Below are 26,520 nucleotides of genomic sequence, written 5' to 3'. Positions count from 1 at the left end.
GTTTGCAAGAGAACTGGTACACATACTGATTTCTGTGAGTGGATCACATGGCCTTGTATTAGCACAAGATGGTTCATTCTTTAACCACTTTTCCATAAAACATACAAAGTTAGAACTCTTGAAGTCATTTGCTTTTACCTCCTGTGAGTTAAGAAACTCCCATTGGCATGACCTGATCCATCGCAACCAGGTGTGGGGCATGTGGGACCCTCATTCTTAAGAGATTTCCAGGAGAATGCAGATCCATTGAGAGTGCCTTCTTTCTGTCTACGAGCAGCCAATGGGCATCCAGATGCACTGCGGTGAGAGGCGTATTTACCACTGATATGGCCGAGTCCATCACAACCTGGCACTGGGCACCTGAGTAGACAGTGGAAAATGTTTTGATACAAATATAGTCATGAATAGGTCACATATTAAACACATGCATTTACAACCAAAGTGTAAGCTGAGCATGGCTGAGAAGTGAGAACACAAGCTTTTTGAATTGAGAAACTGAATATTGGTTTGGCCCACCAAATGGTTTCCTCCATAAAAAATGAAAGTTCCCAAAATGCACTTCACCTTAGATTTGCACAGTGCACCTTGATAGACTATCTATCTATCTATCTATCTATCTATCTATCTATCTATCTATCTATCTATCTATCTATCTATCTATCTATCTCTGAGGGGGCATAAACACATTACATGAGTCACGTTTGTTTGCATTAAAGCTTTTTTATTAGATTGCTTGGAGCGTTCCCAGAAATGTGGTTTACCTCTGAATGCAGCATGCCAGTACAGAGAACAATGGCTGTGCAAAGGGAGTCATTGGTCTCTTCACTTATTTTCTAGTAATCTGCAGTAGTGTGTGGATGGGTCATATAAAGGGGATTATATTATTTTTTCATTTTAACAACAAGTTTTGCTTTCTTTTGTTTTAACCCAGTGGTTCCTAAACTTTTTTGAATCACAGCATCCCTAGGCCAAAAGTTTCTTACGGAGAAGTTTAGAAATAAAAATTAAATGCAGTAAATTGTGTTATACAGTATGTCATCTTTAGGTTCAGTTATGTGGTGAGGGACAAGATTTGTTTCTGTTTGCCCACATATTTTATGATTGACAGGCACCATGACTAGTTTTGCCTATTACAGTGACCATAAATAGTCTGAATTAGTCCTGCACCACCAATCCAAGACACCCCTGCAGGTGTCCTGAGGCCCGCCAGGGAGCCACGGCAGACAGCTGGAGAACCACTGTTTTAACCTTTTTTGGTGTAGAGCACAGGGCCCTTTAAGATGGTTAATTATATCTGAAACACTGGAATGGTAAAGTTGCCACTCCAGGAAATGAAATCTTGTTATTACTATTGTCCCAAATGCACAGAAGGATTGGGGAGAGCCCCGGTGCTTTGTAGTGATCTGGATTGTGTCTGTCTCCTATGTAGTACATCTGGAAGTACATTTCTTCACTAAAGAACATTATCCAGTAGATCAAATTATAAGTAAAAGATTGTCCTTTACAGAGTGGGAATGGACGGCAAGGAACTCTCCTGGAAATGCATCACTGTAATCATGATGATAATTGTGCTCTGCAAAATGACATTTTCTTCTGCACTGCTCTGCAAAATGAAGGGCACTGTGACTAGTGCTCTGGCTTTGTGCACCAACCCCTCTGCAATTTATATTATTCTCCACAAAGCTTAGCACTCTGGCAGAAATATTATCTTACTGGAGGAAACTGAAAGTCACAGTGGGCCCAATGCTGCATTTGCACTGTGGCCAGGCCGTTTTGCACCACGTGAGTTACCTCTGATTTGTGAGCTCACTTCAAGTCAGTTGCTCAGCTAGAAGTATGAGTTTGTATTATTTATTTATTATGCTAGAAAACTAAGGGACATATTTATCATTGAATATTAATTTTGGGGGAGACCTGCAGATATGAAGAATCGCCAATATGTGCCATGGCGGGATCGCACCAGATATCTCCGATATCTGTCGTGGTCCATCCATTTCCATCTGCAAATGCAGCCACATAGGTTTCTATGGGAGCTGATATGGAATCAAATTTACCAAGCTCCGGAATGTGAAGCAGATGGTGTTAGCCTACAGTAGCTTATGAGCTTTTTTTTTGCAAATTCTTCTAGAGAGAGATCCTCCAGATCCCTCTCTGTCAACCCCCGGGGGCACGCATGTGCAGTGACCGCAGGGTACGCGAACCAGGAAGCATTGAGACAACGCTACACTATCACACTGCTTTCAACTCATCGCCAGAACAAGCTCTTATCGGAGCCTGTCTCCTGGAACCAGACAAATAGTAAATTTGCGTGAAAATCTCAATTTTCATGTTGCAAATTTACAGGAAAAATATTTAGCTCATTCGCATTAAATATGAAGATTATGATAAATATGTCCCCTTAAGTGCTTTCGGAAGCAGAAGTAAAGAAACTGAATCATTTTTATCAAGTTAATCTGAAAAAAAAAATGCTGATCTTGATTTTAATTGTCTGTAAATGCAGCACAATTTTCTACTAATATCCTCGCCAGCAGGAATCTGGGAAAATGTCATAAGAAAGCTGTGTGTTTGTACGATGAGGAGAAAATTACCAAACCCTCTGGAGACAGAGGCCGCTTTCACAGTCACACCTTAATGGCACTTATGCTACCAGCCTTACGTGGTTAATATAACTTTCATTACATCTTTGTGCAAGTAATAAACAGTGTCAAACATCTGTCTGCTCTGCGGTAACCCCTTTGAGGGTTTTCTCAGATAAACTTAAGAGGAACATGGATGTGGATGCAAAAAGGCTCCTTGTCATGTTCTTGCCTGTTTGCTGTTGGATAATTGTAAAAAGAGGGATTTGCTTTAACATCTGCCGTCGTTTATTTGAAGAATGATTAACACTGCAATGGATCCTGAATTGCTCTTCTCACAACGGGTGGTGTCAGAGCTCAGCCTTGTTCCAGGCAGCTTTTAATACCCTGATGGAGCGACAGAATAGCTTCTATTCCAGAATGCTTAGCCCAACCGCTGGGGGTAACTATTGATAGAAGGCTGGTTGCCTACCACCCAGCGACAATATGCACTTGGCAGCAACGGGAGATTATAAATATGTCGCTGTTGCGTAACACTTTCACCATAGTGACTGCCACTCACCACTGATGGAAGCTAAGATTTAAATGCATTTCATTTTTCATTTCTGCCTGTAATCACCCTGGTATACACAGTTCTTGGAAGATATACATACTTTTCATGGTGACTACCCCAGTAATAAAGAAAACATCACAGAATAAGTTATGATTTAACTGGATGCAGCGCAAGTTCAATGCACCATGCTAAATAAAGTTTACAAAAACTTCTATGGACTTCCAAGTAGTGATGTGCACCGGAAATTTTTCGGGTTTTGTGTTTTGGTTTTGGATTCGGTTACGCGGCCGTGTTTTGGATTCCGACGTGTTTTGGCAAAACCTCACCGAAATTTTTTTGTCGGATTCGGGTGTGTTTTGGATTTGGGTGTTTTTTTACAAAAAACCCTCAAAAACAGCTTAATTCATAGAATTTGGGGGTCATTTTGATCCCATAGTATTATTAACCTCAATAACCATAATTTCCACTCATTTTCAGTCTATTCTGAACACCTCACAATATTATTTTTAGTCCTAAAATTTGCACCGAGGTCGCTGGATGGCTAAGCTAAGTGACACAAGTGGCCGACACAAACACCTGGCCCATCTAGGAGTGGCACTGCAGTGTCAGGCAGGATGGCACTTCAAAAAAATTGTCCCCAAACAGCACATGATGCAAAGAAAAAAAAGAGGAGCACCAAGGTCGCTGTGTGACTAAGCTCAGTGACTCAAGTGACCGACACAAACACCTGGCCCATCTAGGAGTGGCACTGCAGTGTCAGGCAGGATGGCACTTCAAAAAAATTGTCCCCAAACAGCACATGATGCAAAGAAAAATGAAAGAAAAAAGAGGAGCAAGATGGAATTGTCCTTGGGCCCTCCCACCCACCCTTATGTTGTATAAACAGGACATGCACACTTTAACGAACCCATCATTTCAGCGACAGGGTCTGCCACACGACTGTGACTGAAATGACTGGTTGGTTTGGGCCCCCACCAAAAAAGAAGCAATCAATTTCTCCTTGCACAAACTGGCTCTACAGAGGCAAGATGTTCACCTCATCATCATCCTCCGATTCCTCACCCCTTTCACTGTGTACATCCCCCTCCTCACAGATTATTAATTCGTCCCCACTGGAATCCACCATCTCAGATCCCTGTGTACTTTCTGGAGGCAATTGCTGCTGGGGAATGTCTCCACGGAGGAATTGATTATAATTCATTTTGATGAACATCATCTTCTCCACATTTGAGGGAGGGCAACTTAGGTAGAATAAAGCCAGTTTGTGCAAGGGCCTCCAAATTGCCTCTTTTTCCTGCCAGTATACCTACGGACTGTCTGACGTGCCTACTTGGATGCGGTCACTCATATAATCCTCCACCATTCTTTCAATGGTGAGAGAATCATATGCAGTGACAGTAGACGACATGTCAGTAATCGTTGGCAGGTCCTTCAGTCCGGACCAGATGTCAGCACTCGCTCCAGACTGCTCTGCATCACCGCCAGCGGGTGGGCTCGGAATTCTTAGCCTTTTCCTCGCACCCCCAGTTGCGGGAGAATGTGAAGGAGGAGCTGTTGACGGGTCACGTTCTGCTTGACTTGACAATTTTCTCACCAGCAGGTCTTTGAACCTCTGCAGACTTGTGTCTGCTGGAAAGAGAGATACAACGTAAGTTTTAAATCTAGGATCGAGCACGGTGGCCAAAATGTAGTGCTCTGATTTCAACAGATTGACCACCCGTGAATCCTGGTTAAGCGAATTAAGGGGTCCATCCACAAGTCCCACATGCCTAGCGGAATCGCTCTGTTTTAGCTCCTCCTTCAATCTCTCCAGCTTCTTCTGCAAAAGCCTGATGAGGGGAATGACCTGACTCAGGCTGGCAGTGTCTGAACTGACTTCACGTGTGGCAAGTTCAAAGGGTTGCAGAACCTTGCACAACGTTGAAATCATTCTCCACTGTGCTTGAGTCAGGTGCATTCCCCCTCCTTTGCCTATATCGTGGGCAGATGTATAGGCTTGAATGGCCTTTTGTTGCTCCTCCATCCTCTGAAGCATATAGAGGGTTGAATTCCACCTTGTTACCACCTCTTGCTTCAGATGATGGCAGGGCAGGTTCAGGACTGTTTGCTGGTGCTCCAGTCTTCTGCACGCGGCGGCTGAATGCCGAAAGTGGCCCGCAATTCTTCGGGCCACCGACAGCATCTCTTGCACGCCCCTGTCGTTTTTTAAATAATTCTGCACCACCAAATTCAATGTATGTGCAAAACATGGGACGTGCTGGAATTTGCCCAGATGTAATGCACGCACAATATTGCTGGCGTTGTCCGATGTCACAAATCCCCAGGAGAGTCCAATTGGGGTAAGCCATTCTGCGATGATGTTCCTCAGTTTCCGTAAGAGGTTGTCAGCTGTGTGCCTCTTCTGGAAAGCGGTGATACAAAGCGTAGCCTGCCTAGGAACGAGTTGGCGTTTGCGAGATGCTGCTACTGGTGCTACTGCTGCTGTTCTTGCTGCGGGAGGCAATACATCTACCCAGTGGGCTGTCACAGTCATATAGTCCTGAGTCTGCCCTGCTCCACTTGTCCACATGTCCACGGTTAAGTGGACATTGGGTACAACTGCATTTTTTAGGACACTGGTGACTCTTTTTCTGACGTCTGTGTATATTTTCGGTATTGCCTGCCTAGAGAAATGAAACCTAGATGGTATTTGGTACCGGGGACACAGTACCTCAATCAAGTCTCTAGTTGCCTGTGAATTAACGGTGGATACCGGACACGCGTTTCTCACCACCCAGGCTGACAAGACCTGAGTTATCCGCTTTACAGCAGGATGACTGCTGTGATATTTCATCTTCCTCACAAAGGACTGTTGGACAGTCAATTGCTTACTGGAAGTAGTACAAGTGGTCTTCCGACTTCCCCTCTGGGATGACGATCGACTCCCAGCAGCAACAACAGCAGCGCCAGCAGCAGTAGGCGTTACACTCAAGGATGCACCGGAGGAATCCCAGGCAGGAGAGGACTCGTCATACTTGCCAGTGACATGGCCTGCAGGACTATTGGCTTTCCTGTGTAAGGTGGAAATTGACACTGAGGGAGTTGGTGGTGTGGTTTGCAGGAGCTTGGTTACAAGAGGAAGGGATTTAGTGGTCAGTGTACTGCTTCCGCTGTCATCCAAAGTTTTTGAACTTGTCACTGACTTCTGATGAATGCGGTCCAGGTGACGTATAAGGGAGGATGTTCCTAGGTGGTTAACGTCCTTACCCCTACTTATTACAGCTTGACAAAGGCAACACACGGCTTGACACCTGTTGTCCGCATTTGTGTTGAAATAATTCCACACCGCAGAGGTGATTTATTTAGTATTTTGACCAGGCATGTCAATGGCCATATTCGTCCCATGGACAACAGGTGTCTCCCCGGGTGCCTGACTTAAACAAACCACATCACCATCAGAATCCTCCTTGTCAATTTCCTCCCCAGCGCCAGCAACACCCATATCCTCATCCTGGTGTACTTCAACAGTGACATCTTCAATTTGACTATCAGGAACTGGACTGTGGGTGCTCCTTCCAGCACTTGCAGGGGGCGTGCAAATGGTGGAAGGCGCAAGCTCTTCCCGTCCAGTGTTGGGAAGGTCAGGCATCGCAACCGAAACAATTGGACTCTCCTTGGGGATTTGTGATTTAGAAGAATGCACAGTTCTTTGCTGTGCTTTTGCCAGCTTAAGTCTTTTCATTTTTCTAGCGAGAGGATGAGTGCTTCCATCCTCATGTGAATCTGAACCACTAGCCATGAACATAGGCCAGGGCCTCAGCCGTTCCTTGCCACTCCGTGTCGTAAATGGCATATTGGCAAGTTTACCCTTCTCATCAGATGCTTTCAATTTTGATTTTTGGGTCATTTTACTGAACTTTTGTTTTTTGGATTTTACATGCTCTCTACTATGACATTGGGCATCGGCCTTGGCAGACGACGTTGATAGCATTTCATCGTCTCGGCCATGACTAGTGGCAGCAGCTTCCGCACGAGGTGGAAGTGGATCTTGATCTTTCCCTATTTTATCCTCCACATTTTTGTTCTCCATTTTTTAATGTGTGGAATTATATGCCAGTATCAATAGCAATGGCCTACTACTATATATACTGCGCACAACTGAAATGCACCACATGTATGGCTTGATAGTATACTTGACGACACAGAGGTAGGTAGAGCAGTGGCCTTCCGTACCATACTGCTATATATACTGGTGGTCACTGTCAACAAACTGCAAAACTAAAATGCACCACAGGTATAGAATCTAGATGGATAGTATACTTGACGACACAGAGGTAGGTAGAGCAGTGGCCTTCCGTACCGTACTGCTATATATACTGGTGGTCACTGTCAGCAAACTGCAAAACTAAAATGCACCACAGGTATAGAATCTAGATGGATAGTATACTTGACGACACAGAGGTAGGTAGAGCAGTGGCCTTCCGTACCGTACTGCTATATATACTGGTGGTCACTGTCAGCAAACTGCAAAACTAAAATGCACCACAGGTATAGAATCTAGATATATAGTATACTTGACGACACAGAGGTAGGTAGAGCAGTGGCCTTCCGTACCGTACTGCTATATATACTGGTGGTCACTGTCAGCAAAACTCTGCACTGTACTCCTGCTATATAATACTGCTGGTCCCCAGTCCCCACAATAAAGCAGTGTGAGCACAGATATATGCAGCACACTGAGCACAGATATGGAATGTTTTTCAGGCAGACAACGTATACTGGTGGTCACTGGTCAGCAAAACTCTGCTCTGTACTCCTCCTATATAATATACTGGTGGTCCCCGGTACCCACAATAAAGCAGTGTGAGCACAGATATATGCAGCACACTGAGCACAGATATGGAGTGTTTTTCAGGCAGACAATGTATACTGGTGGTCACTGGTCAGCAAAACTCTGCACTGTACTCCTCCTATATAATATACTGGTGGTCCCCAGTCCCCACAATAAAGCAGTGTGAGCACAGATATATGCAGCACACTGAGCACAGATATGGAGTGTTTTTCAGGCAGACAACGTATACTGGTGGTCACTGTCAGCAAAACTCTGCACTGTACTCCTCCTATATAATACAGCTGCTCCCCAGTCCCCACAATTAAGCAGTGTGAGCACAGATATATGTAGCACACTGAGCACAGATATGGAGTGTTTTTCAGGCAGACAATGTATACTGGTGGTCACTGGTCAGCAAAACTCTGCACTGTACTCCTCCTATATAATATACTGGTGGTCCCCAGTCCCCACAATAAAGCAGTGTGAGCACAGATATATGCAGCACACTGAGCACAGATATGGAGTGTTTTTCAGGCAGACAACGTATACTGGTGGTCACTGTCAGCAAAACTCTGCACTGTACTCCTCCTATATAATACAGCTGCTCCCCAGTCCCCACAATTAAGCAGTGTGAGCACAGATATATGTAGCACACTGAGCACAGATATGGAGTGTTTTTCAGGCAGACAATGTATACTGGTGGTCACTGGTCAGCAAAACTCTGCACTGTACTCCTCCTATATAATATACTGGTGGTCCCCAGTCCCCACAATAAAGCAGTGTGAGCACAGATATATGCAGCACACTGAGCACAGATATGGAGTGTTTTTCAGGCAGACAACGTATACTGGTGGTCACTGTCAGCAAAACTCTGCACTGTACTCCTCCTATATAATATACTGGTGGTCCCCAGTCCCCACAATAAAGCAGTGTGAGCACAGATATATGCAGCACACTGAGCACAGATATGGAGTGTTTTTCAGGCAGACAACGTATACTGGTGGTCACTATCAGCAAAACTCTGCACTGTACTCCTCCTATATAATACTGCTGCTCCCCAGTCCCCACAATTAAGCAGTGTGAGCACAGATATATTCAGCACACTGAGCACAGATATGGAGTGTTTTTCAGGCAGACAACGTATACTGGTGGTCACTGTCAGCAAAACTCTGCACTGTACTCCTCCTATATAATACAGCTGCTCTCCAGTCCCCACAATTAAGCAATAAGCACAAATATTTGCATCAACATTAATAAATGGAGAGGACGCCAGCCACGTCCTCTCCCTAACATTTCCAATGCACGAGTGAAAATGGCGGTGACGCACGGCTGCTTATATAGAATCCGAATCTCACGAGAATCCGACAGCGGGATGATAACGTTCGGGCGTGCTCGGGTTAACCGAGCCATACGGGAGAATCCGAGTATGCCTTGGACCCGTGTAAAATGGGTGAAGTTCGGGGGGGGTTCGGTTTCCGAGGAACCGAACCCGCTCATCACTACTTCCAAGCACAGCTTTTGTCTGTTTTGAATATAGGATATGGTATATACCACTGTACGTGAACTCAGCCCAGGAATCTCTCCTTGGAAAAAAATACTCTTGTTAGTATTTATATCTGCCGGATCGTACGATATATTGTCTAGTGTGTACCCATTTTTAGTTATTTAAAACTTGCGTATGATAAATGCTGCTCCTGCCAATCAGCTCCCAGCTGTCATGTGTTGATGACAACTGGAAGCTGATTGGCTGGAGCACCATTTATCAAACGCAATTAGCTAAAGCTCATTGATAAATGGGCCCCTAAGTCCTTAGTTATCAACAAAGCAAACTAAATCTCATCTAGGGCCCAAGGGATAAAGGAGACTGGAATAAGGTGACAACGACACTGGCATTCTGTAATGGTAAGCTGGTGGCTCAGCAATACAAGAAGAAGCAGTTGTACTGACTTCTAAGACTGGCCTAAGTGATTATGTGGTTTCATAATGACATTCTACAAAGCAACCTCCTCTAATATCCTCTGAGCTGTATCCAGCCGCTACTGGAAATCACTGTTATCTCTGTGGGACTGGCTGAGTTTATAACAAATACTACCAGACCACCCTGCTAGTCTAATAAATATAGCGGCACTTATATGCTAAACATTATTGGGCACTGCTGGTACAACCATATTGGGGCAGACATTGCTGTTGATAGGAGGACACTGCTGGTGTAATCATGAGGTAGAACAGGTTTATTTTGTATAATCATGTAAGGGCTGAGTAACTGTTTGATATCTGACACTGCTGGGGTAATCATGGAGTTGACACTGCCAGTGCAAACATATTGGTGTAAATGTTTCTAGTGTAATCATGTGGAGGAAGACACTGCTTGAGTGGTCATTTGAGGGCAGACACTGGCCATGTAGTCATGTGAGGGCTGACCCTGCTTGTGCAGTCATGTAAGGGGTTACACTGCTAGTGTAATCACCAGAAGCACTGTTGGTAAAATGTGTGACAGAGATCATGTACACCAAAGGAGCGACCAGTAATATGGTTCCACTCCAAAGGGCACCATTTAGCCTACATAAAATTCTGTTTTGCCCAAACCATCTGATATTGTTACAGATATCTGCAACATGAGTTGCGTTATAGAGGCCAATTAAGAAATTATATGAATTTCAATAAAACAGCCTCGTCAGACACAATTAACCACAAATAAATTGCCTGCAACTAAGTATCCCTGGATTGCAGCAGTAAAAAAATTTCTGCGCAGTAAGAAGATTCATACAAAACAAAAATCACTTTCCATAACATAATAATATGTACAGTATAATGTTCCATAAAGTGAAACATATTCCAGCAAGACCTGTGTTACCCAAAACACCAGCCCTCACGCTGCCATTTGACCAAAATATTCCAAGTTCATACAGTTGTATGATGTGCTACGTTGAGCCGTGTGGGATTTAAAGCATTAAAAGTGAAAACCAAACTAAATTGTTCCAATTTTCTGAATGGGCATATTAGCTAGTAGGGACTAGTGCTTCAGGCTCCAATATGGCTGCCTTCACTGTGTGTCTCCCTGATGTAATAGGCTTCCTGCAAATGAACTGGTTGCCTGTTAATGACTGTAAGCCAGGAGTTAGTGTGCCTTGGAGACTGTGGTAGGGAACACTGCTGTACTGTAATAAAAAGTGAATTCATCTTAGCTGTGACAAAATATATAAATGTATATATCTATACTACACAGAGGAATCCTGCATGCAGTTAAGGGCACTTTAAAGTTCTAATCCTTCTACATGTTTTCATATACAAACCATATTTTGTCAGGTTTAATTTGTTTCAATCGTCAGTTTTCTCATGTATTTATTATTTACTGTAAATAACACGACAAGCTTTCGTTCTCACAAGACTCTCAGGTTCTACTCACTTCATTAGCTCCGGGTCGTCCTTGTCATCTTTAGTGGGTGTAACTTTCATTCCGCTTTTCTTGGCACGAGGACAGCCTGACAAGCTATAAATTCAGAGAGGAGGATGTAATTATTGCCATATGCTCTGCTCAGATACAGTGCATCCTATTCCCAGACTGTTCACCTGAATGGCCTCAGTGAAGCTATATTGAGAACATACTACAGAATGAGCTCAGTGAATTAGGCACCGCTGAGTCCCTGGGGCAATTATACAGAACGCTTTTTACATCACAGTAAAGATGAGAATAATGCTGTTCATAGTAATATGATAAATTCAAAGAACTCCTAAAGAATATTGCCACCAAAATCTAAACTGGGTGGACTCATGTCACATTTGTAAAGTAACAAAATGTCACTTACGCTTTGCCATTCCAGCAGCTACACCATGTCTGTAACGGTACAAGGAGGAGACGCTCTCCTACTGCTCAGGTTAGGCTTGTTTCAAACTCCCCATTAGGGAGCGAGCTTCTAGGAGTTTGACCCCCTTGGATCTCCTGATTGGACTGTTAGAGACGTCGTGGGGCATAATATGACATGGACATACATTTCAGGTGACTACAGTAGCTCCCAAATCTACATATGTTTATCCGAATGTAGCATATATTAATTCAAGCATCTTGCAGTAGCTGTGCACAGTATTTAGTTCATTTCTTCCCATCTCCCTTCACAAAAATCAAAATGAACCCATTTTAAACATTAAAACAGCCCAGACGGGTGAGTGCAGTGTAAGTGACACGTCACTGGATTGGCTGTGGCACCATGCCAACACAGAGAATGTATTCACTACATACATATATCTATGTTGTTAGATGCAATGGTCTAATTCAACTGCCAATTAACTATATAGAAGGAGTTGTAATACATAAGGAAAGCAGTCCAAAAGTTCTTTTAATTATGTTTTTTTTAAATTCCATATAATATATTAGTTGTAGTTGTTCTTCAACTTCTTCTAATACTAAAATTATGTCATTGGGTGTGCTAAACTGGCCGGTCCTTTACCTAGAGGGTGCTAAGAGGCAATAATGTTAAATAAATCATGGGCACTTGGGATTAGTTTATGAATCCAAAGGGGCGGTGGCCCTTAGGTAGAGCCATATTTATCTTCCGTATCATATAGTTTTAAAGATTAATAATAATAATAATAATAATAATAATCTTGTAAAAGAACACAGCATTGCTAAAAAAAAAGGGACCCATAATCACTAATTAGTATTAAAATAATTGTTTTAACAAATCTATAGATAATAACAAAGATATGTGGCACAGAGGTCTTGCGCTAAGTGTGCTCTATGTAGTTAGAGAATGTCTGGTGACTTATACTTTAGACTATAGGAAACCTGTAGCTCTTCTACTGCTGTTGAGCTAGAAGGGGCTATAGAGCTAAAGGTTGCTCACCTTTAATCTGCATTGCTCTAGTATACCCGGAAATGCCCTCCTAGCATCAACCTCTGTGTTTCAAGAAACTGGTACTTAATTGTGCACAGTATTAACTTACCATTACTAGTTAATTACATAATTAATATAAGTTAATATACATAATTTTGGTAACATTCCTACTTATAAACTTTTTTCAGCAACAGCCACTCCTGCATATATAAGATAACCAGCAAACGATGAGGAACATGATGCAAGTCATGGAAAGACCTCGTCCCAAGGGATTTTGTTACTTAAATCAGGAAGAGGGCCTAGGAACATACTGTGGCTTATACAAAGAAGATAATGACTTCCCAGAGGAGCTTACCTCCGATGAGATGCATAATTTCCTGTAATGTGTCCGGAGCCATCGCATCCAGGAGTGGGGCACCTGGAGAAAATGAAACAAATGATGAAAGTCAGAGAAGAGGTGGGAAAACCAGATGTACTTTCTTCATTTCAATTTTAAGAAAAGATTGTTATACATGTAATAAAATGGACAGGTGTATTATTCTTACTATTTGTGCGTAATAGTCTCTCAAGGACTCGATTTGAAGCTGAAACTAATTTTACTGGCATTAGATTCATATTCTATTGATTACACTGTTCAGGGCTGTTGTAGAGTGTCCGTTGGCTACACACAACAAAGGGTTGAATATCCAGGAGAATGCAGACTATCGATTCATGGTGAACTAATGACACCACCACTGGGCTTCATACTTCAGTGTACCTCAGTGATGTCACTAGCGCCTAGTAAATTGCTAGGCTGAGTAATGCTCCACAAAATGAGTTCTTCCATTATCTGTACCTTGAATGCCAATCATGCTCAATATCACCCTAGCACTACCTCCATCAGGAGCAGAGACCGTTTAAGGACTGATATATTTGTATCTGACATTTTATTTGCAGCAAAGTAAGAAAGCAAAACGTGCAAGGTGCAGAGATTAGCTCTGGATAAACTGAGACAAAATCTGCTCAGAGCTCAATTGACAGAAGTTTGGAGCCGATATGTATCATTTTTCACATGGCTCTTTTAGTTTTGGAAATCGAATCAGTTCATTGGGTCAGTCTCAGCAGATTTTGACAAGCAGGAGGGGCAGAAGAGAGGGTTAAGTGGAAAGGCAGAAGTAAGAGCAGCAGTTCAGCTCAGCGCAAACATACTTGAGATCAGCAGAGTGGGCAGCCATGAGGTTTCTGAGACTCTTGTCAGCAAGAGGACAACCAGAAAGGCTGAAAGAGAACAGATAGAAATCTGGATAAGCCAAAATAAAAAAAATAAAAAAAAGAGGAGTGCGGGATAGTACTAAACAGCCTGCAAGCCAGAGCGGAAAGGAGCGGTCAAGAGATGTCTAACCTGCGGTGAGAGGCATAATTTCCAGTAATGTGTCCGCTTCCGTCACATCCTGGGGTAGGACAGCTGTATGGAGAGAAGACTGTATTTTAACATAAAGCGCAAGAATAAAACAAAAGCCCCAAAAACTGTTGGAAACCCCAACAAAACATCTGTGGGAGCTTCCAATCAACTGTGTGCTGGACGTCATGTGACATAGGAACTGTTGGGCTGTGCAAAATTAGGTGAAATAAGCAAATGGTAATCCATGGAGCCTAGTATGATTTTAACTGTAATATTTCTGATACAGTTTGGAACCTTGATACTTGGGCACCATTTTTCATACTTGTCTATAGTGTTGACTCACGTCGCAATAAGCACAGTACACGTGCTGGGATACTGGAATATGATCATTAACATGCATGTTATTTCTATCAGGTTACATCACTGACTTTGTGGCACACAAAATCATGGTGTTTGCAAAGAAATGTAGATTTTCTCCAAAATTCATTGAATGGGTCAACACAAGCAGCCTGGAGCAATCTCCGTTTCTTCGGTTTCAACTAAAATTGTCAAAAGCTTTTATCCAGGCAAAACAGCTATCCAGGGATTATTTTATAGGAACTGTAAAGTGGTGAATTAATTGCTCCAATAAACATGGAAGGCATAATGCTGCGCTCTAACACTTGCTACGTTTGCTTTGTTGCTGTCCTGCCTACAACATTTTATAAGACTTATTGCCAATAAAAATTCAAACACCATGTGACTCTTTGAATGCCATGACAACCATCACTAGCAGTAATTTAATACTTAATAACCACATAAATTCAATGCACTGATCACTATGCACACCAAAACACAATGCAAATAACAAGGAACAAAAAAGTGCATACACAAGACAGTACGAGTGCAATACAATAGACACTGAGTGCCCAGCCTGTGGGACCTACAGTAGAGCAATACAAGACAGGAACTACAGAAGCAATAGGTATCAATCTACTCATGGGGGGAGGGCAAGGCAGGTGGCGTTCAAGAAATAACAACTCAAATGACCATATCCACAAGTAAAAACTTCTAAGGTTTCTTGGATTCCTAACATAAAAGACTCTCTTGTCTACAAGGTTTCTTGGATTTCTAACATAAAAGACCCTTGTCTACAATTCTTTGTTGCAGGCAAGTAACTTTCTGAAATGTCTACTTCCAAACATGTGCTTTCATTCATACTATTCTAAATCTGCAGGCTCTCATCCAGATATACTGTAGAGTATTTTCAGGCTAATTGATGCAGGTAGAAGATGAAGATGCAGGTAGAAGATGAAGCATTGCAGACTCAGAAAATCCACCAGTCAGTTTCGGAAAATATCTAGTTCCTAGGACAAAAACTAATCTAATATGTAATAATGCTGGGGAACGATTAGCATGTTGTTTGTGTAATCTGATCACAGTGAAATTTATACATTCCAGAATAAAGACAGGAGGTCATGGTTAAGGGGCCCTATACACTCGGCGATGCACCGCCGAGGTGCCCGACGGCCGATACGGCCGACGAGCAACCCGGCGGCGGGGGGGCAGTGACGGGGGGAGTGAAGTTTCTTCACTCCCCCCGTCACCCGGCTACATTGAAGTGCAGGCAAATATGGACGAGATCGTCCATATTGGCCTGCATGCACAGCCGACGGGAGACCAGCGATGAACGAGCGCGGGGACGCGCATCGTTCATCGCTTAAGTCTCCACACTGAAAGATATGAACGAGTTCTCGTTCATTTATGAACGAGATCGTTCATATCTTTCAGAATATCGCCAAGTGTGTAGGGCCTATAAGACTGGAAAGGGGAACTTAAACATTTGGCCCCAAAAAGGACTACAGTATGTCTAGGGCCTGGAGAATGTTTATAGTTTTTAAAGGAGATAATCCTATATAAATATTATACATTTTTTGACATTTTTCTTTTTTCGCTACTTCATCACTGATGTTACCAGATCCTTTTAAGGAATGTTTGAATAGACATGAAATTCACTGACGTCTAGTAAATCCAATTTTCATGAAATATTGCAATGCATACATTTTTCGGAGTGTGTATCGACACACCAAGTGTAGCCAACCACTACAGGACTGGATCATAATGGCCAAATGTTTCATTCCACAAATATCAAAATTTGCATTGCATAACCTTCCAATATCACTTGTCCTCTTGCTGTAAAGATACATCACTCACATTTCTATGTAGTTGTGTTCTAAATTAAGGTTTTGTGCAGAACTTACTCATTCAGGAGGGTTCCTGCTTTTTTTCCTCCATCGCCCCCTTTTGGACTTGCGCACCCCCCATCACGTACTGGCCGAATATCCCGTTGTGCAGCAAAATATCTAGGAAAATATTTTTCAAGTAAGTCCAACGGGAAAGCCATGTTCTGCCAGACTTAAAGTATACACATCGCCTGTACAAATGGGAGGAAGATATTTTGTAGGCTAAATCAGGGTTTATGAGAATAGATCCAATTAGTTCACTCGGAAATAGTTACACTGCCGAGGCTGTACTAAGGTATAAGGCATGCCATACCCGATATCATTAGTTTCACTTCCTAGTGAATTGGGCTGCGTTCTAATGGATATTGATTCAGCATACAAAATAGTTGCCTCCACAGTGTGTAGGAGATGGCTAAATTTTAATGTAGGGGTACGTCTGGGCAAAATGGGGACCTTTTACATGTTTTAAGGGAAAAAGAAACGGACAAACCAAACTAAATTGCCCTGTGCTTCAGAATATAATTTTTTTTAGCCTAGAGCACATGTGTGTTTTCAGAATCACAAAACATTATATTGTAACCCCAGTGATGGCATATAATTTTACTGTAACACTTCATAAAATATCTTTATGCCCCTAGGTGTTTCCTAAAATCCTCTTTTATTAACTGGTGTTAAACAAGAGCACCTTAGATAATGAATGGAACGCCAATGTTGCCAGTAGACCCACTTACCTGCCCTCCCAACAAGAGTATGTTATGGGCCCTTATAAACAGTTTCACAAACTTCCCTACTTGCCAAATCAGTATTCATGTGTCTGCTTCTCCGACTAAGCTAGTGTGTCTCGCATGCATAAATAATTCAAGATATGTTGCACTTTACTTACGTCAGCAGCTCTTTCTTGCTGTCCTTGGAAAGAAATTTCAGTTTGAAATTGCTTAGTGTGACATCGCCAGGGTATTTACGCTCTTCAAAGTTCTCCTCCTGCATCTCCTGGTCATCAGCTTCTGATGAAGCAAAAGAGGCTCCAGCAGGTTCGGACTTCAAAGAAATATGTAGATTAAATTTAGGAATGTCAGATATTTTTCTTAATTGATTTTCAGATCTACAGCAAGGTGCGTTATAATGAGCATGCGCATTAAGGGGATGATTCAGACCTGAACAGCAGGCGATCAATGATTAACTGCAAATGTGCACTGCAATGCGCACGCGCGTCTGCAAACAACGATAGGCATCACCGGTCAGCGACAGGCTGGTGCGAAAATTTCAATCGCACAGCCATTCGCATGCTGAATGACAGGAAGAGGACATTTGTGGGTGGTAACTGACCGTTTTCTGGGAGTGTCAGGGAAAACACAGGCATTCCCAAGCATTTTCAGGGAGGGTGTGTGACATCAGCACCGGACCCGATCAGCCTGTTCTCTTCACACTGTAGGAGTAAGTCCTGGGCTGCACACAGACTGCACACACTGAAAAAATCATTCAATGGTGAGCGAGGTGCGAACGGATTTGGAGCTGACTGAGGGATTTTTAGCAGCTCGGCGTACACATGCGATCGCACACTTGTATGGCGAATATACACTCCCCTTGGGTGGCAACTATCTGATCGCAGGACAACAATTTTAGCAGCCCAGCGATCAGGTCTGAATCACGCTCTAAGGCTTGAAAAAGTTCAAAAGGGATTCAGTTTATGGCAGCAACAGGATCACAAATGCTCCAAATATCCTTTTTTGAATAACCTTAATATCCATTTAACCTTTAGGCATAGCCAGGGCTAATTTGTAGAGACAGGAGGTTCTTACATCATTACATGGTTACCAACCTAGTGCTTCACATCAGCAGCCACAGATGAATGCATTGCCACTGGCCATGAAGTACTATTTGCTGCAATAAACTTTACTCCGTCAGCAACTATTGTGCTTTAAGTATCCGATTAGTGAAATGGTCCATTAGAAACACACAAGGTGTCCCTCACAACCTACTTCTTCATGTTCCTCTTCTCGTTGGCGATTTGGTTTGGTGTAGTCAATAGGCCCATCCCAATCATCTTGCCGAGAGGTCTGGCTGGATTGGGGTGAAGTCATGGTGCTACTTGTGGCACTGGTGCAGTTTTGGCGTTGGGATTGATCTGGAGATTTCATACTAGGACTACTACTGCAACTGCTGCTGCTGGGGAATGTGCTCTCCCGTTTCCGATGTTTGTTCATACTCAAGTCCAATGTGCCATTTTCATCTACTTCAATGTCCATAGACTGTAATCACAGACAAAGGTAATTTTTTTAACCACATCTTCAAGAGTAGATGTTCTTCAGCAGAAGAAGGATAGAGGGATGTACCCTCTACAGCAGGGTTTCCCAACCGCGGTCCTCAAGGCACACTAACAGTCCTGGTTTTAGTGATATCCAGGCTTGAACACAGGTGACTTAATTAGTACCTCAGTTATTTTGATTTAACCGTCTGTGCTGAAGCCTGGATATCACTAAAACCTGCACTGTTGGTGTGCCTTGAGGACCGTGGTTGGGAATGCCTGCTCTACAGTAATCAAAGGCCATAACAACGAAAATGCTACTTTCCCTACTGCATTCCCTACTGGTAACCTAGACCAAACTTGCCTACTCTCCCAGAATGTTCATGAGACTCCTGAATTTTGAGGTGTTCTTCCGAACTCAATGGAGAGCAGAGCACCCTACTTCCCCACTGTGCAAAAGGGGGTGGGACAGTGGTGATGCAAATCACATAACAACACCCCCTGCACTTGCTCCTAAGACCTCCTCTCCAAAACACTAGAAAAGTATACAGTACCACATTTAACAGGAATCTGAATAGACAACAGAGAACTAAAACATGTTACATTTAATTTGAGGCACACCTGTATTGTTCCATCATCTTCTCAATAAGGATATGTGTATTAATAAATGTATATTAATCAGGCTGTGCTACACATAACAGCTATAGATGTGTCCTCATACATCTTGCCTCAATACACCACATAGCGAGAGATCATGATGCCTGGCGTGAGCTGACAGGTCCAGTGCAACTCCGTCCCCCTCGGGCTGTTTGGTGCGACTAGAAGGGTTGTTTAACGTGCAGGGAGGCTAGATGTATTTGGACACATCTGTACTGTAAGCTTTAATATGTCTACTGGAAAATCTCAGACGTAATAATATACCCAGAACTCATAAATCCCTCACTTAGGAACAGTAACGTAATACTCACTTTGCTTGGCAGGTCCTGCTGCTTTGTACTCAGATTCTCTGGCATCTCCCAGCATCTAGTGGAAAGATTCAAAATGGCGGTTGCTGCCATATGAGCAGCCTCTGCATCATGGGTGTAATCAAAGCCAGACGAGGACGAGGATGTACTTTTAACATAACTGCTGGATGGACTGTGACTGGGTGACGAGGCCTTTGGAAAAGGTTTAGCTAAACAGGAACAGGGTAACCCAAAGTAGGCACAATGAGATATTAGCAAACTAATTCTTTCTACCAGCACACACAATGAGGGTAAGGAGGGGAATCATTAAGCATAAATATGTGATGTGCACACATGTATTGGAACCAACATCATATTAAAAAGCCATCATTTATCTAGCACAGTTGGAAAAAAAATTGGGTGATATGGGTTACAGCAATGCTTGTTTCAACCACACCAACTTATTACATGACTGCTGTCATATTTCCTACAGCAACTGCTGTCATATTTCCTACAGCAGGATAGATGTTATTTCATCTTGGTGGCGGCAACCATTCTCCTTAATGTAACCAGATTATTCTATGGTCAAATTGATCTGTGATGGCAGAAATGTCATTAGTGTTTTATCTAGAAATGCTCTCAAATTCTTATTGGGTAAGAAAGAATGGGCTAAACTGGGATATCTATTATCTAGGTGGCATAGCCTGAGCTGACATGGGGCATTTTTATTTACCAGTTACTGGCTTGCACTCACAATAAATTGTAAAAGGAATAATTCTTCTATTGACTAACAGTATAACAAGTACCACCAATCACAGAAATAAGAGCTTTTTTGCTCCTTACCCATATAAAGGTCCTGCTGTCAATGTTCACTTTAGCTCCACATTTCAATAAAGATTAAATGACATATTTTGCAGATAACACACTTTACAATATTATCTATTCAAATATTATTAGTTATTTAATGAAAACCTGTACTTTAAAAAAAATTGTGAAATGCCATTTCATTTTGCCAGGATCCCGACAGCCGGCAACTTAAACGTATACCCATTTTACAGTGCATTTTGAGTTAATATACAGTGTACTGAATATAACAATATCTAATCACCAGCAACTTATACAACTACCTAATGAATTCCGTTCTAGGCTACCTCAGCTACCGCATATCTAGTGTATACTGACCCCTCTGGGAAATTTAAACCATGGGAGGTGTCATCTTCAATTTGCCTCTGCCTCCTTGATTAAGTTTTTCATTTAATAACTCTTTTCAGCTCAGATGGATTTTCAATCAGTGAATTAGTATGAGAATAGGAGTGTTGGGATGGTCTGTCCTGGCTATTTTGCAGGAATTTATTTTGTCAGTACAATTACCTGGAGAAATGCTCCTCTAATACTGCAAATAAGGCGAACTTATTCAGCAAGAGAAATATATTTGCTGAGAAACAAATGACTTTCCCATCAGTCCTAACCCGGCCTGTCAGTGGCACTGCCACATTTGGCCCATGGCCAACGTCATCATTCTGTGCTGTGTGTGTTTCAGCTCAGCAAAAAGGAGTGTGTCAAATTGTGCTACAAATAACCAGACCTGTCTATGAAGCATGAATGCATTTTACTGAGCCAGCAGCTGTGTCAGGATTACACATAGATCTCGGAAAGATGGATTTGTTATGGAGGAGAAAGCACTCTTGAGGCTACTGAGATCTGCAAACAGTTTTGCAAAACCTTCTTATATGCTTTATAATGGTCTAGACACAGATTATATATGCAGATTGTACTGTCACCCCCAGCTCTATCCTAAAGGGAGTCTTTGGACCTGCAGATGACTTTGGTTTACTAATATCTTCATGCTCACCTACAACATTTACTAAATGCATAACTTTATCTAACTGGCTTCACTCCAGTCTATTATTTCACTAAAGCCATTATATCATCCAAGCAGTGCTGTTTTTTTAATTAAAAGTTAAAATAATTCAGATACAACCAAAAACTATAAAATTTTCCTAAAGGTGCAGACCTGTTTTACCCAAATAAGGATTGTTTCCTGTGTAGTTTGTTATATAGACAGTTCATTTATTGTACACTCTGGACTATGAGGAATATTCATCTAAGGGCGGAACTACCTATGCCCACCTTTGCCCTATACATCAACAAGTTACTACAAGTAATAACACAGCCATAAGATTTGCTGCATACAAAAAATGTTTCACCACAACACTCTTCATATGGAATGGGTTCGGGTGACCGGCGGTAAGGAGACTGCCGGTCACCATACCGACGCCGGGATCCCGGCTGTTGGATGGCTGATGGGGGAGGGTGAGCACAACAAAGCCCTTTGCAGGCTCGCTCTGCTTGCCACTCAGCGGGTGCGGAGGATCGCTGCACTCGCCACAGGTTATATTCCCATTCTAGGGGTGTCGTGGACACCCACCAGTGGGAATAGTCAAAATAACTTCCCCCCCCCCCCCAAATCTAACACTCTCTGCACATGTTATATCTGTTGGTCGAACGACGAGCTATTCAGGCTTCGGGATCCCGGCATCAGTATTGTGGCGCCGGTCACATAACCACATCCCCTTCATATATATATATATATACATATATTCTAGTCATGCATGGCTAAGCAACATGCTAGGCTGCAATAAGAAGATCATGCTTATCACCACATATTAGGCCTAATTCAGAGATGGATGTAATCGGACGCAGCTGCTGTGGCAAAAATTTGCTAATGTCTGCAGAAGGTGTCTGAAGGAAAGATATGCATCCTGCCTACATCTCAGATCGGAAAGATACAGCAGCAGGTCACAATCACGACTGGCATAGACCATCTGAGCAAGCCTAAGTTTACTCAGAGTGGCTCCCTCCTGCAGCTTGTGCGGCCTCACCACTCCCAGAAAAAGGTGCCGACACGCGCCCATTTTCGAAATTTGGGCAGCCCTGCCCCTAAACGGCTGTAGCATGCCCCGGGGTTTGGGGGCACTGCATGTGATCTCACAGAACTCATCCTGCACATGCACAGAATGAATCATGCGCATACACAGTCCCACAAACATCGGAGAGGTACATAAACCTTTAGGTTTACGTACAGCTCTGAATCAGGCCCATTGATAAATATGACCCCTATGGGTGTTTTTATAGCACAACAAGGTGTTGGATCTATTATAACTTAAATCAAGCTAACTTAATTCATTATCGCCATTAATTACAACCATGTTGTCCATATACAGTATCTAGGTCTCATGATGAAAGGTGGTGGCTCATACTTACATTTAAAGGCTTTGGGTGAGGTTTCGCTTGTCTGAATCTTTGGGGCAAGCAAGCGTTTGCCGAAAACCTGAGCATCAAAACTTGCATAATCAAAGGTAACCTTGGAGTACTTCTCCAGTTCCTTGGCTAAATTGGCTCTTGGCGTTGCAGGAACCATGTTGGGTCTATAGCTGCCATACTGTGGAATCTCCAGCTGCTTTACAAAGCACATGGGCCTGTCATATGTGAAGAACATACAGGTTGTATCAAGATATCTATAAAATGCTTTCCATACAATCATTCAACCAGTGGCTCTCAAAGACAATCCCCACAACTAGGGAAGAGCCAATCACAATCTAGCTGTTATATTTCTGTCTCTCTAAAACATTCAAATTAACATGTGCATGGCTGCTACGGGCTTTGCACAACAAATAATGGGCCTAATTCAGACCTGGGGGTATATTTACTAAGCTCCCGATTTTGACCGAGATGGTGTTTTTTCTTCAAAGTGTCATCTCGGGAATTTACTAAACTCAAATCTCGGCAGTGATGAGGGCATTCGTATTTTTTTGGAAGTCAAAGAAAAAAATTACAAATGAATACACCATCGGTCAAATACGCCTGTTATTTGGTAGAACTCGGTAATTTACTAAAAAGTGTAATTCACAAACACTGCCGGCAATAGCCAAACACTGCCGTGAAAAAATACAATTCGTAAAAAAAAGCTAAAATATAACAGTCCTGCTTTTTTTTACCGTGTTCTGATAGGCATGCACGGATCCATGAGATCCGTGCATGTTTATCAGTGGGAAGGGGTTGGATTGTGTTAAATTTGCTGGACAAATATGCGTGGGGTCCCCCCCACTAAGCAAAACCAGCCTCGGGCTCTTTGAGCCAGTCCTGGTTCACAAAATATGTGGAAAAAAATGACCGGGGTTCCGCCATATTTCATAAACCAGCACCGGGCTCTGCGCCTGGTCCTGGTTCAAAAAATACGGGGGATAAAAAGTGTAGGGGTCCCCCGTATTTTTGAAACCATCACCGGGCTCCACTAGCCAGGTACATAATGCCACAGCCGGGGGACACTTTTATATTGGTCCCTGCGGCCCTGGCATTACATACCCAACTAGTCACCCCTGGCCAGGGTACCTTGGAGGAGTTGGAACCCCTTAAATCAATGGGTCCCCCCCTCCAGCCACCCAAGGGCCAGGGGTGAAGCCCTAGGCTGTCCCCCCCATCCAAGGGCGGCGGATGGGGGGCTGATAGCCTTTTGTGAAAATGAGAATATTGTTTTTAGTAGCAGTACTACAAGTCCCAGCAAGCCTCCCCTGCAAGCTGGTACTTGGAGAACCACAAGTACCAGCATGCGGTGGAAAACCGGACCCGCTGGTACCTGTAGTACTACTACTAAAAAAATACCCCCCAAAAAACAGGACACACACACCGTGAAAGTAACATTTTATTACATACATGCACACCACCATACATACATACTTACCTATGTTCACACGTGGCTCGGTCCTCTTCTCCATGTAGAATCCTAGGGGTACCTGTGAAAAAAATTATGCTCACATAATCCAGGGTATCTTCTTTCCTTTGTATAATCCACGTACTTGGCAAAAAAATAAAACGGAAACCCGACCACGCACTGAAAGGGGTCCCATGTTTACACATGGGACCCCTTTCCCCGACTGCCAGGACCCCCCTGACTCCTGTCAAAGAGGGTCCCTTCAGCCAATCAGGGAGCGCTACGTCGTGGCACTCTCCTGATTGGCTGTGTGCTCCTGTAGTGTCTGTCAGGCAGCACACGGCACAGATACAATGTAGCGCCTATGCGCTCCATTGTATCCAATGGTGGGAACTTTGCGGTCAACGGTGAGGTTACTTTCGGTCAACCGCTGACCGCAAAGTTCCCACCATTGGCTACAAATTTGCTGCTGCGATCAGGTCTGAATTAGGCCCACTGCCCCAGTTTTCATAAACATGCCCAAGAATGTAAAATGCCTATTTGCCCTTACCTGAGTATCCTGTCTGAGTTTGAACTATTTTTGGTGAGATCTCCGGGCTGTTGTTTCTCATGGGATCTGGCCAGTTTTTCTGCTGCAGCAATGGGGCATCCGGATAAACTACAGAAATAAAAATCACAAAACTTGAATTAAAACTATGGCCCATAATAATCTGCCATAAAAGGCACAGCTCTGTAATTTTTTATAAGTCCCTTGCTAAAAGTATGAGAATTTCCTGTCATAAAATGTTTTCATGGGCTTCAGTTCCCATCGATGGTACCTTCTGTGTGTGTTCCGGTTGCTGTTCACGTGACCCTGTCCTGTGCAACCGGGGGTCGGACACTTTAGTACATTCTCGTGCATGGCCAAAACTGTGCAAGAAAAACACAGACAACATGTAACAAAAGCAGTTTTTATTCTACCAAACATGAGCTTTGGCTCTCCAGTTGTTATGGAAATATAATTCCCATTATGCCCTGCCAGGCTGCTTTGGTGCCAGACTTTGCAAGGCAAGACGACATCTTTTCCAAAGAGGCAGCTGTTGACCCACAGGAGCAGATCGTAGCAAACAGCATATAGGGCCTAATTTAAGGTTGATTGCAAAACGTGCAGTGCAGGTGGGGCAGATGTAACATGTGCAGAGAGAGATTAGATTTGGGTGGGGTGTGTTCAAACTGAACTCTAAATTGCAGTGTAAAAATAAAGCTGCCAGTATTTACCCTGTACAGAAACAAAATAACCCACCCAAATCTAACTCTCTCTGCAAATGTTATATCTGCCCCACCTGCAGTGCACATGGTTTTGCCCATTAGAGGAAAATGTTGTTTTGCAATCAACCTTGAATTATGCCCATAATGTAGTCTTACTCGTGTGCTATTTTCAGAGCCAAGATTGTAAAAGCAATATTTTGTCATGCATGCATATTTAAATGAGCTATAAGAGGTGGCAATAGCTTCAGCGCAATCTCTACTTTGAAAGATGGTGCAAGACTTTCTCACGATGCACAAGGCCTTGATTCAAATGCCAGCTCTAAGGTAGCGTTAACCACTACTTTCATTGGAGTGTTGTTGGTGCACAAGGTAGACTAGATTGTACAAAGTACTCCATGCTCTGGTAAAGTTACTGGTGCCTAATGAACTCACTGGCTGCATTCTCATGAAATGCTGCAGTCCACGAAATGACTGCCTCATATATTAATGAAATGCAACTTATATGTAAGCAGAAAAATGGTGTAAAACTAAGAGCTTACTCTCTGGCGGTATTCTGTCCTTGTGGGGACATCCTGAGAGGCTTCTGTGATGGGGATATAGGCCTGTAACATGTCCTGTACCATCGCAGCCTGGCGTGGGGCATTTGATTTCTCGTTTTTCAGGTCTTGCTGCATCTGAGAACGAAAATATAAAAATCAGTTAAAGAATTTCAAGACAAAACAACCCAACTTTCTGTCAAACGTTTTTTTTCTTCTTTTTAATATGGTACATAGATGGAAGACACTGGGGTAAATTTACTAAGATTCGTATTTTCCCGTTTGAGGTCAAAGTTCAATCACGAATGACATCGAAAGTGTAAATATGCTACTTTTTGAATTGATTACGACTAATTTACTAAGCTGCCGTATTCTGCATTTTCGGGTTTTCCGATGTCGATGTCATTCTTTTTTTTGGCAGTGTTTTACGTGAGTGACTTGTAAAACACTGCCGACTTTAAT

General features: G+C 42.9%; 1 protein-coding gene across 4 annotated transcripts in view; it reads right to left on the bottom strand.

The window, feature by feature from the left end:
• The window catches only part of MYT1 (myelin transcription factor 1), an 81,372-nt gene that overhangs the window by 6,461 nt on the left and 48,391 nt on the right, over positions 1-26,520 (bottom strand). For 2 of the 4 annotated variants that reach the window (XM_063959214.1, XM_063959215.1), the window contains exons 8-20: positions 26,062-26,196; positions 25,093-25,183; positions 24,825-24,932; positions 22,828-23,042; positions 19,588-19,793; positions 18,354-18,623; positions 17,258-17,412; positions 16,393-16,494; positions 14,153-14,215; positions 13,960-14,028; positions 13,127-13,189; positions 11,346-11,429; positions 139-360 (exon numbers count right to left, since the gene is read on the bottom strand). In XM_063959214.1, the coding sequence (XP_063815284.1) occupies positions 139-360; positions 11,346-11,429; positions 13,127-13,189; positions 13,960-14,028; positions 14,153-14,215; positions 16,393-16,494; positions 17,258-17,412; positions 18,354-18,623; positions 19,588-19,793; positions 22,828-23,042; positions 24,825-24,932; positions 25,093-25,183; positions 26,062-26,196 (1,783 nt within the window). The remainder of the gene's footprint in view (positions 1-138; positions 361-11,345; positions 11,430-13,126; positions 13,190-13,959; positions 14,029-14,152; positions 14,216-16,392; positions 16,495-17,257; positions 17,413-18,353; positions 18,624-19,587; positions 19,794-22,827; positions 23,043-24,824; positions 24,933-25,092; positions 25,184-26,061; positions 26,197-26,520) is intronic. The other 2 variants (XM_063959216.1, XM_063959217.1) reach the window with 2 other exon arrangements.

Source organism: Pseudophryne corroboree, chromosome 3, assembly GCF_028390025.1.
Source record: "Pseudophryne corroboree isolate aPseCor3 chromosome 3, aPseCor3.hap2, whole genome shotgun sequence".
NCBI classification, from domain to species: domain Eukaryota; kingdom Metazoa; phylum Chordata; class Amphibia; order Anura; family Myobatrachidae; genus Pseudophryne; species Pseudophryne corroboree.
Note: the sequence above shows the minus strand (reverse complement) of the source record. Positions and strands in the feature narration are given on the sequence as shown.